Source organism: Engraulis encrasicolus, chromosome 7 (genome assembly GCF_034702125.1).
Source record: "Engraulis encrasicolus isolate BLACKSEA-1 chromosome 7, IST_EnEncr_1.0, whole genome shotgun sequence".
NCBI lineage: Eukaryota > Metazoa > Chordata > Actinopteri > Clupeiformes > Engraulidae > Engraulis > Engraulis encrasicolus.
In genome coordinates, this window is record NC_085863.1 from 24,648,574 (window position 1) to 24,659,527 (window position 10,954).

Below are 10,954 nucleotides of genomic sequence, written 5' to 3' on the forward strand. Positions count from 1 at the left end.
GCTTACATATAATTGGTTCAGTTTAATCAGTCAATCGGATGGTTAGAAGAGAACGACAGAAATGAATGTGTGAAAAGACAGAATCTATTATTATTATTATTATTACCACACACACATTTTACTGTGATGTTCAATAATATCCAGCAGTCCTGTCCATGTTGAAAGCCTTCTTAAATCATACCTTGCTTACGATTGTCAGAAAGGATGCTAGGTTTTAGGTGCGTAAAGCTTTTTCTGGCATCTTTCGTGAGACATTTTCCCTGTAAAAAAAATAAAAAAAATAGGAAAGAAAGGAAAAGAAACATAATCAACAAGCAATCATCTTAAATCTCAGAAGTTGGCCATGAACACTGTGTGTCATGGAAACAGTAGAAAACATCAAAATGGAAAATTGGAGTCTCTGAACAGAGATTGGGCATGTTTGAATTATCTGTGACTGTGTGAGAACACTCCTAACATAGTCATTGTTACTAAGAACAAAGATCATTGTTTCAAAGAACAAAGAAACATAGAATTGGTGAAGATTATTCAGTTGGTGTTAAGTTGAATGAGATGGTTAGAAGAGATCGACAGAAATTGTCATTGACAATGCCTGGTAAGACAGAATCTTAATATGACTAGTATTATTATTAACACAAACACATTTTTCAAAACAAAAAAACAAAAATGTCTAGCAGTCTTGTCCATGTTGAATGCCTCCTTAAGTCATACCTTGCTTACATTGTCAGAGACTAGGGTTTAAAGTGGCGTAAGGCTTTTTTTTCTGCCTTTTGTTGTGACATTTTCCCTGTAAAAAAAGGAAAGAAAAAAATAAAGAAACGTAATTAACAAGCAGTTTTCAATATTTTACATCATCTTAATTTCACAGTTCGCCATTAACACTGTGTCGTGGTTTGCTCTGGGAAGATCACAATGACAAATTGGAATCTCTTAACAGAGGTTGGGCAGGTTTGAATCATGTGGGATTGTGTGAGAGTGCTCCTGACTGTCATTGTTACTAAGAAGAAAAAAATGTCTATGGATTGTTGCTTGAAATCTGATTACAAACTTAATCATTTTTAAAAGAAATGTGTTGCAATAAATTTCGTTATTCATTTTTTAACAACTGGACAGGCCGTCGTGGCCCAAGATTCGATTCTGACCCGAGGTAATTTCCCAATCCTGCCCCATCTCTCTCTCCCACTCACTTAATGTCGCCATCTCAAACTGTACTGTCAATTAAAGGTATAAAAGCCCCCCAAATATATATTTTTTAAATGTCTGGACATAGCTACTTCCTTCCATGACCAAAACAGGAGATTTCTGAAGACATTAACTGTTTGATGTCACCGCCCATTCATTATTAGGAACACATACATATGTTCTTGTTTAATGTTTTTTTTTAATTCACTTATCTCAGTCTATAGGAATATTACTTTAAATAATAATAAATAATTAAACTTTTAGCCTCATGGTATGAAAGGACACAAAAAACCTAAATGCATGAACTGGAAAGTGGACATGAACGTGGGGGTGGAATCTCATGATGGCACAAGGTACAATTAATGAAAAAACAATAGCAATGTCATTAAGTACGGTGTAAATCAAGAGTTGCTAAGTGGTTAGTGCATACAGTAAAGCAAATTGCTCTGTATTATTCGTGTTCAGTGAGATTTACTAAATTGGCTGGTCTTCATATTAAAAACTTATTCTCCTACCTTTGATTTGTTGCATCCAGCGAATAATTTTTCTTTTGTTTGAAACATCATATTTTTCCATCAGATGGATAAGTTTCTGAGTTTTTTCATCATCTTTCAGTTCTTTCATCTTCTCAATCAGGAGGTCTAAATGAATGAGAGTGGACATCGAGTCCTTCTTCAATGCAATCTCTTCTAGTTTGCAAATGCTCTGGTAGGCCTCCAGCAGCAATTCATTCTGTTTAATTTTGGATTTGCGTAGGTCTTCTTCAAGGGCATTCATAATATTCGCCTGCTCTTTATATTTGTCCCTCACTGCCTGAGCCGTCCGTGTCACTTTCCGTGTCTTTGCAACATAAATCATATCGTCTCGGACATGCTTATGGGCAGGGCATTTTCCAGTACACACAGTGCACCTGCCATTCTTCATGGCACTACACCGGGAAAGGTCTGTCACCCACCTGCAGCCTGGGTAGTGGCAGTTTTCCTTGCATTTGGGGCAGCATGTTGCCTTTGTGGTGAAACACCACCAAGGCAGGTTGATTGGCTCCAGTCCTTTGTACGGTTCATCAACTTCGAATTTTTCTTTTTTATCTTTCAAGGCACTCTGAATCTGCTTTAGCTCCTTCTGTTTCAGTTCTTCCATCTCGATGGCATCCTGTATGTTGTTCACACAGGCTTCCAGTCGTTTACGTTCTCTCAGAACCCCCTCTGTCATCTTCAGCTCTTTTATATCAGCATTGACCAGAAAGCGTTCAAAGTTCACCATACTGATGTAGCTCAGACCCCATGCTTTCTGATACACGTCCTCTCTCCCACTGTGGTCCTCAGATTGTCGATTGTTGAACAGAAAATTGACTGGATCCCCATTGGCCTCTTTGGCACATGGAATGTCTGCTTTTCTGATAACATTTATGACATTCCTGTCAAGTATTCCATCAGAATGTGTGATCATCACCACTATGTTCTTCTCCATGTCTTTTCCAAACAGGGAGAGAATAGCATCAAAGATGTAGCGCTGAAATTCTGTGAGACGATTCTGACCTGCTCTCACCACAAGACCGACAGCACTTATTTCATGAATGCCATCTTCAGATTGAAACAATACTTGCAAATGTTCTCCCACCATCTGGTCAAGCTCCATGTCCTCAGTGCATCCATAACCTGGTGTGTCGATAATTCTCAGAGACAAAGAACTTGTTTCCACAAACAACTCATAAACTGTGATAGCAGTTGTTTGAGATTCTTCCTGGGACTTGTTTTTGTTTTCCTCTGTTATCTGAAACCAGACTTTGTCATCCCATTGTACCCCTAACAGATAGTTGGCTATGGTATTGATGAGAGTTGTTTTCCCTGTTCCTGTTTCTCCGACCACGAGAATGTTTTTCACTGTTTTACTGGAGTCACTTTTTCCAAAAGTCCATCTTCTAACATTTTCAAATTCTCCAATATTGGTCTTCTTTGTTGGAAGCAGGTAGCATTCTGGGTGACATTCCTTTGTCGGTTGACATTTTGCTATCAGTGTTTTTATTGAGGAAGGTTTTCTGAAAGAAGACAGTGGTTAGACATGCACTGAAAGTCGTTACAAAGCCAAAAAACTTCAAACACATGTATTTTCCAAAATGCCCAATAACATATTGACATGTATTGACATGTATAGGCTAAGCTCACCCATTATCATTTTGCCATTTCACATGAAAAGATTATCAAACTTTGTTGTATAAGACAAAGGCTGGGGGGAACGTTCCTATTCAATTTTGGAAGATCCCTGGCTAGAAAATTGCAGACTCAATATTGTATCATGCAACAACTGTATCTAGACTCTACCGTAGGCCTACAGTACTGAGAACAGTTTTTGAAGGAATTTGTTGGTGGCAAGGACAGACAAATGTTAGGAGAAGCCATGCCTTCTAAAAACGAATCCCAATTAGTCAGGGTCATTTTTCCAAAAAAGTTGACACCTGAAGGCAAATCATGTCAATTTTCGGCAAGTGATTTAGGGGTATTTGAGGATGCTGAATCCAAATCTGCTGTATGCCGGACTCAAAAATGTACAGAAATGCCTGAAACGGGCAAAATTGAATGTGGCCGCCGCCACCATGTTAAAATCCTGCAATCACTTCGGACTAAACAAGGTATAAATTAGAAAAGAGCACTCATTTTTATGTTTTCAGATATGGGGAATCCCATCATGGCATCAGATTTAAGAGCAGATTGGAAGAAAATGCTTATGTCATTGGCTGGCAGCCATTTTAAAAGCAGAGAGCCTCATATTGTCAGCGTTTTCTTTTACATTTTTACTAATCTTTCAAGATCCACAGAAAAATGCTCTTTGTCTCTGTGAACACAAATACTACAGGAAACTGCACTGAACTGTTTGTGTCTACCTTTTTCCATTCTTTAGCTATGGGCACTAGAACGTAGGATGAGACCACCAAAAAACACTGATTTTTGACCCCCAAAATACTACACTTGTCTAAACCCATATTTTTGCTTTAACGACAAAGTGTCTTTGATATTGTTAATGTTTGATATGCAACATTTTCAGGGATTTTGAAGGGTGCTTAATTCAAATATGATGTATATTAGGCTCAAAAACCTCCATAATACCTCAAAATGAATTAATCCAATATGGCCGCCATCACCAGACAAGGTAAACATTAGGTATTACATTATGTAGCTATAGGTTTTCAGATTTACTCAGATTCAGTGGCGGCTGGTAGTCTGTCAAACAGGGGAGGCTGTTCAATTACAATATGCTATGTCCAGAACGCTAAAAAAAAAATGGAGGGGGGGGGGGGGATTGTCACACATCTTACATGTCCTGAGCAACAAATGGCCTTACACACTAAAGGACTCTTGTTGAAACAAATTTGTTGGAAAGCTGGTGTTTTTTACTACATATTGAGTGTAGCTCTTTATGAGAATTCGTGCAGCAGTCTGTTCTGGAATAAACACAGGAACTGACCTGTGGTGGGGATTCTAACAGAGAGAGCCGGTGCTACTATCACATTTTCTAATTAAATTAATCATTATCCCCTTGTATTCATAGGGAAATGTTTTATTATTATTATTATCATTATTATTATTATTATTATTATTATTATCATCATTAGGCCTACCTCCGCCACATAATGGTGTGATTGAGTTTGTCTCCGTTGTCTTTGTTCATTACTGGGTGCACAGCTTACCACTAGAGGGCGCCAAATGTTTAATTATTTATTTGGCATTGCCAACGCACTAGGCAACAAGGACTCGTCACTCACGAGACTTTGCAGTTAACCATTTAATCAGACACCACGAAAGCTCAAAAGAAACGGTTGTTCTTCCCTACCCTTTTCACCAAGTCAACATTAGGCAGTGCTCTGCTCTGCTCCTTGAGATTCATTTTCTCCTCATAAGGACTACTGGAATTCGCCAGAATTTAATCCACAGTGCTTGGCATTTTGCATAGCTCTCTAGCTTTCTTGCAAGCTAGCCCTCTCAAAAAGTAGGCAACCTCAACTTTTGGAATTGGGAGATTAAAAAGGATAAGGAGGACGTGCGCGTGCCACTATTAAGACTTTATTCGCAACACTAGGTTTACAAGAATATGTACACAAAACTGGAATACCGCAATGAATAGCTTCCTCACTGGTTATCACGACGAGACTTCTCAGTCAAATTAATAAAATATCCACATTTAAACTACTGTAACCTACTGACACGGGGTTCACCCAATCACAAGTCAGAGCTTCAGTCTCCAGTCCCGATCGCTCTCCCGCCCATCTCCCTTCACTCCCACTGAGGCTCGGTCCTCAAAATCAAAAAAATATCTGGGCAATAACCAATGAGCGTTTAGCATTTTGCCATTGACTAAGAACATATTCACACATGCCATTGAAGTCCAGTGAGACTCCACTCACTACCGTTGTCATGAGGGGAAAAAGCAGACAAGCAGACGTTATTAGATGAACCGCATAATCGTATTACTGCCTGATATTATCAAGTTGAGCACATGCATATCTTTGGAGCCGGATATGAAATAGCAATGTTATAAAGTTGGAGAAAGTATTACTCAAAAATAACACTGTTCACCGTGATTTCGGACAGGAGGCTCCCTTGTACTCTTAAAGGAATCGCCTCTGCTCAGATTTAAGATTGGAATAAGAGGAAATTATTTCAGTGCAGTCTGAATTCATGTTTACAAGTGACAGTTGACTTTCATGTCAATGAGCTTATCATTTGAATGGAAATGTTTTCTCTACTTCCACTTTTATTTAAATGCTTATTATAACATGATGCAATATGTCCACCTCAATCCACCCCTTCCATTATGAGAAAAATGTACACACATAAGCCTGAATGTGCTTAAATATAATATGCACATCTACATTTTTGTGCATTAGGAATTCATTGTTTGCCGATTTTATTGCGGTGCTAACATTATATCTTTGAATGGAGGAAAGGTAAAACGTTTATGTTATTGTGAGGAATTTACTTGATATACTATGTTAACTCATTCCCAACCATTACCAACCTCATCCTCTCCAGTGATTTGGCAGGACAAATAACATCAAATGCAACAAAAGCAAAGTAAAACATGACATTTTGCTGTGATCAGTCCTAATAGTCTATGCCATCTAATTCAGATGTCACATAGTTACATAAAATGCTCCACATTATGAAGTCTCTGTATGGAGTCAGACCCACATACCCCTTCCTGTCCTCCTACCAGTCTATTGGACACGGCTTTAGTCCAACTGCTCCTGTATCTGCCACCTATTCTCAAAGCATGCAAAGACATCACAATTTGTGCTTGCCTCATCCAACTCTGCATCTGCAAGAAGTGGCATGGAGTACTTGGAGTCAAGCAGTTGCTGCAATTCAGCAATTCCAGGAGGGGTGATTGGGAACAAGTTAACTTAGTAGCCTATACCAAGTAAACAATTTTGGTTAGAGTAGAGGAGGGTGACTGTAGGCCTATAGGTATGTGCATATAAATGTGTAAAACAATAAAGCAATCACTAACCACTTCACCAGAGGGCAAGGATCATTAGTGGGACAGTCAGAGCCTAGTGTCACAAAGAAAGTATGACTTTTAATGTATGCTGATGACATTACCTTAGTGGTACATATGGCTGTCCTTATCTAAGCCTGTTGCCACCTAGTGGCTCTTTATGTATCTTCTTTTGTTTGTATATATACCCCCCCCCCACCCCACCCCCCTTCTACCTGGCCCTTCACTGGCTTGTGACACCTGTGTGGCCATCTAGTGGCTCTTGCATGTAATTATTTTATTTAGTTTTGGCCCTTGCATGTAATGTTTATCTGGGAAATGGTTCATGTGACTTTCTACCTGTGCTGGGCAGGTGTATATCATTAGGAATTCCTGTTTGAGCAGTACCCTGAAGAAGGCTTGCGCCGAAACGCGTGGGTCCTCTGCTCCCATGCTTTTAAACTTATTAGCCATGTTTCAATAAAGGCTTTTTAATATTTTGGACTATAGTATATGGACGAAGTATATGGACTCCCTTTATTGACAAGATATTGTTTTTTCCCCAACACCAAAGAGCACCTGCAAGATTTTTTCGGAAAAATTCCCTGAGCACTTCGGATTTTCCCTTCACTTGATAACATATACAGTATATTGTTAACTCTACCACATGGGCCTACTGAAAACAGTTTTGAAGGAATTTGTTGATGGACAGATAACGACAAAGCCATTCCTTGTGAAAACGAATCCAATGCGTGATCTCCCAGACCTAGTGGAGCTCGCAAAAGCTGTGAGGAACTACAGGTCTGTCGAGATTCAGGATAACAATTTATTAAAATATTATCAACATTTGAATTTACATTACATAATAAAGAAACAATGATTACTTTACCATACATTGGTTGTATTTACTGTAGAATTATTGTACAAAGTCATCTTATAATTCAAAAAGGTAAGATTGTAAAATGTTTCAATTAAACTGATAATAAAAATGAAAAAACGATTGCATTCGTTTAATTATACTTACATCTGAAAAGGGGATCTATGGCTGTCTGGTGTCTCTATAGCTTCTCTCCCTGAAATTAGAGTGATAGTACTGTGTCATAAATGAAAGGAAGACAAAAGCTGTGACACTGCTCAAGCAATGATCTCTGTCATCCCCTCAAATGTTAAAATGTTCCTTGCAGATTTTAGTTAAACATTTAACACAACATTGCCCTGGTCACTCATACACAAACTGGGGCTCAACACCTGACAGAAAACTGTTGACCCAGTGACATGTTTTCCGACATATTGTAATGAGTACTTGATGTGTAATTGTTGGAGTGGCAGAGTTAACATAGGCCTAAGTGTCCCATTAATCCAATATTTGTTTGGTTTATGCCCACCCCAACTCCTCAAAAATAAACAAACAAAAAGATTTGTCAGAATAGTGATTCAAAAAATGTTGGGAAACCATCATGTCAGATGTCATAATAACAGAAGGAATATAAAATATAATAATTACAAATACAATAATATTTACAAATATAGTTTGTGCTGCTTGCTTGTCTTGGAAATGTAGACTAGTGTAGAAATCCACTGGCGAATGACTTGAGGCCTCTTGTCAACCCAACCTGCTCTTGCACTTGTAGTACGATTCACACTTTGAGAATCAAGATGAAGAAATGTGTTCATAGCCTGCTTGCCTTATACATACTGCATACTTGTATAAGTAATTTCTTACCTATTGTGATGGTCTTGGTGATTGATTTACTCTCAATCCCATTTTTCTGTACAGCAACACTGATGGAATATTCTCTGCCCATCGTTAGCTCTTCAAATGAACACTGGAGGGATGTAGTTTGAGTGACTTTTGGACATTCGTCTTCAGAGTTGAGGATTACTTCATATGAAACCTCGTCATCTTCTGCTATCTTTGGCTTGCTCCATGTGACTGATGCTGAAGTTTGATCTACTTTCACATGTACATTGTCAGGGGTAGGGACTTCTGAAAAAATAATGTGAGCACATATTATACATTGTAGGATATTATACTACTATAAAATTAAATACTATAAAATATTATAAAACATTATATAATCAATGTAAAATGTTGAAAATACTTTAATACATATTCCACATCTGTTGTACTAAAACCACACCTGTTACAGCAGTTGCAGAGACAGGAGAACTCTGTTTGCCACCATAGAGGGTGGCCACTGTGAATGTGTACGTCTGTGCTGGGGTGAGATTCTGAATAACAATCTGATGCCCAGACATTGTGAGACTGTTACTGTTATTGTCTCCTTCACTTCTCCATGTCACAAGGTATGAGAGGGGTTCACTCAGCCCCTCAGGAGGTTCCCAGGTCAGACACACAGAATTTGTCTTCACTGAGGTGAAGGCCATTTTTTTTGGAACAGGGACATCTGGACAAGCTATTATTTTAAAATATTTTTAAAATATTGTTTACACTTTACTAAAATATTCCAGATAGCTAGGTAGATATACAAAGTTTAATCCTCACAATTAGTTGGCCTTTCATGTACTGATTAGATGAGCATTGTTAGAGTGACAGCGTTTTCACACCTGGTCCCTTTCAACCACCTAAGAGAACTCAGAGTAGTCACTCAGCATTTTTTCCCGCATGTGAACTCTCCAAAGTGTACCCAGACCCCTTGGAAGTGAACCGTACTGAGACCCTTATTGACATGGTCTCAGTACGGTTCACTTATGATTTCTGAAAAGTTACACTTGTGACTACTAGGTGTAATGTCTTAAGGAGGGCTCTAGAGGACCGGGTGTGATCAAAAAGAGGACTGACACACCATAAAAGCCTAACAGGACCAGAAAGATCAGCCAGTTCTTTTTGTAATACACTCACAATATGAAATAAACAAAACTGAGTCCTTTTGCTGTCAGTTCACTTTTTGGTCCACTTAAAGAGGACTGAGTTTGGTTCACTTAAAGGGGACCAGGTGTGAAAACCCTATTAGATGGTTTACTACGGATTCTGCATATTATTGAATTATGTACACAAATCGAAAGAAAAAACTTTTGCATTGGAACGACTGTTTACTGCATGAATGAAATTATTGAAAAACTAAAAAAGATCCCAAAGATAGACTGTGTTGGATCCCAGTTAGGTACAGTACACTGTGCTGGTTTGATTCCATCTTATTTCACACAAGAGAATGGTGGACTGATACTGAAATCACAGAAAAGTTTCACATTAGAAGACTGAACTCTGCACACCTACTTCTGAAGGCCTACTTCTCTCTCTCTCTCTCTCTCTCTCTCTCTCTCTCTCTCTCTCTCTCTCTCTCTCTCTCTCTCTCTCTCTCTCTCTCTCTCATTTTGCTTATCACAAAGTTACACCTGTGACTGATCTTGTCAGCTGACCTTTCTGGTCTGGTTAGACTTTCATGGTGTGTTAGCCCTCTTTTTGAGTGAGTAGTGAGTACACCAAGTCACAAGTGTAACTTGTCTGGACTCATGAGCCAACTGTACTGAGACCACGTCAATACCTCAGTACTGTACACTTCCGAGGGGTCTGGGTTAGCCTGATTATCATCGACTTTCAAATCTCTTCGAGACTTGCTCTGACCAAGAGCATAACAATTAAAATTTCCCAAAAGGCATTTCCCAAACGGCCTCCCTTGGTTTGCTATTGATTGTTTGCTTCCCAACACAGTGGGAGGAGTTTGCGGTTTGCAGGAACTCAGAAAGCCTACTTGCATTGCTCTTGACCTGACTGGTAGCAACGCTGAAGCTGTTGCGTCACTAGGAGGGCACGGCCTGGCTAGGTCTGGGTACACTTTGGAGCGTTCACGCACAGAAAATGCTGAGTCACAGGTCTGAGTGCACTTAAATGGCTGAACGTGAAAACTCAATAGGTTACTCTACTCTACACAGTACTCTAGAGTTCTCTCTCTATCTCCCTCTCTCCCTCTGTCTCTCTCTCTCTTTGTTCTGGCCAGTATCATTTAACACTGTCAATGTTGCCAGTATCATTTACTGGTGTATTCCACCATCACACACATCTTATCATAGGTATACTATACTGTAATAGGGAACTGCTTACTATTACATTAATTCAAAGTCCAATAAGGTTTACAAAGGGTAAATGAGATATGTCTTTAAAAGTGAAAAAGAGAAGGATTTTTTTTATGTGATAAATAATAGCTTGTACTTTTTGCAGAACTTAAAAAGCCTACCTGGTGGTATTTCTGCAGACACCTTTTCTTTTTTTGCAGGATTCTAAAATGCAATACAGAAAGTGTTAATTGAAAGTAACTGCATTTTTTATGTATCATCTTGG

General features: G+C 38.8%; 1 protein-coding gene across 1 annotated transcript; it reads right to left on the bottom strand.

Moving 5' to 3' along the window:
• Nucleotides 1-875: 875 nt before the first annotated feature.
• Nucleotides 876-9,060, bottom strand: LOC134451781 (uncharacterized). The gene is made up of 4 exons (XM_063202182.1): nt 8,796-9,060; nt 8,378-8,641; nt 1,698-3,191; nt 876-898 (listed from the first exon to the last, which is right to left on the bottom strand). Exons 1-4 carry the CDS (start codon nt 9,040-9,042, stop codon nt 876-878), a joined length of 2,028 nt encoding a protein of 675 aa, XP_063058252.1. The 5' UTR covers nt 9,043-9,060.
• Between the last annotated feature and the right edge of the window lie 1,894 nt (nt 9,061-10,954).

Excerpts from the sequence above, each read along its gene's own strand:
- LOC134451781 (XM_063202182.1), bottom strand. The coding sequence starts at position 9,042 with ATGGCCTTCACCTCAGTGAAGACAAATTCTGTGTGTCTGACCTGGGAA. Across the intron at positions 8,642-8,795 it reads CTCTGCAACTGCTGTAACAG|AAGTCCCTACCCCTGACAAT; the intron begins GTGTGGTTTTAG and ends TTATTTTTTCAG. Across the intron at positions 899-1,697 it reads CTGGATGCAACAAATCAAAG|AGCAAACCACGACACAGTGT; the intron begins GTAGGAGAATAA and ends TGATCTTCCCAG.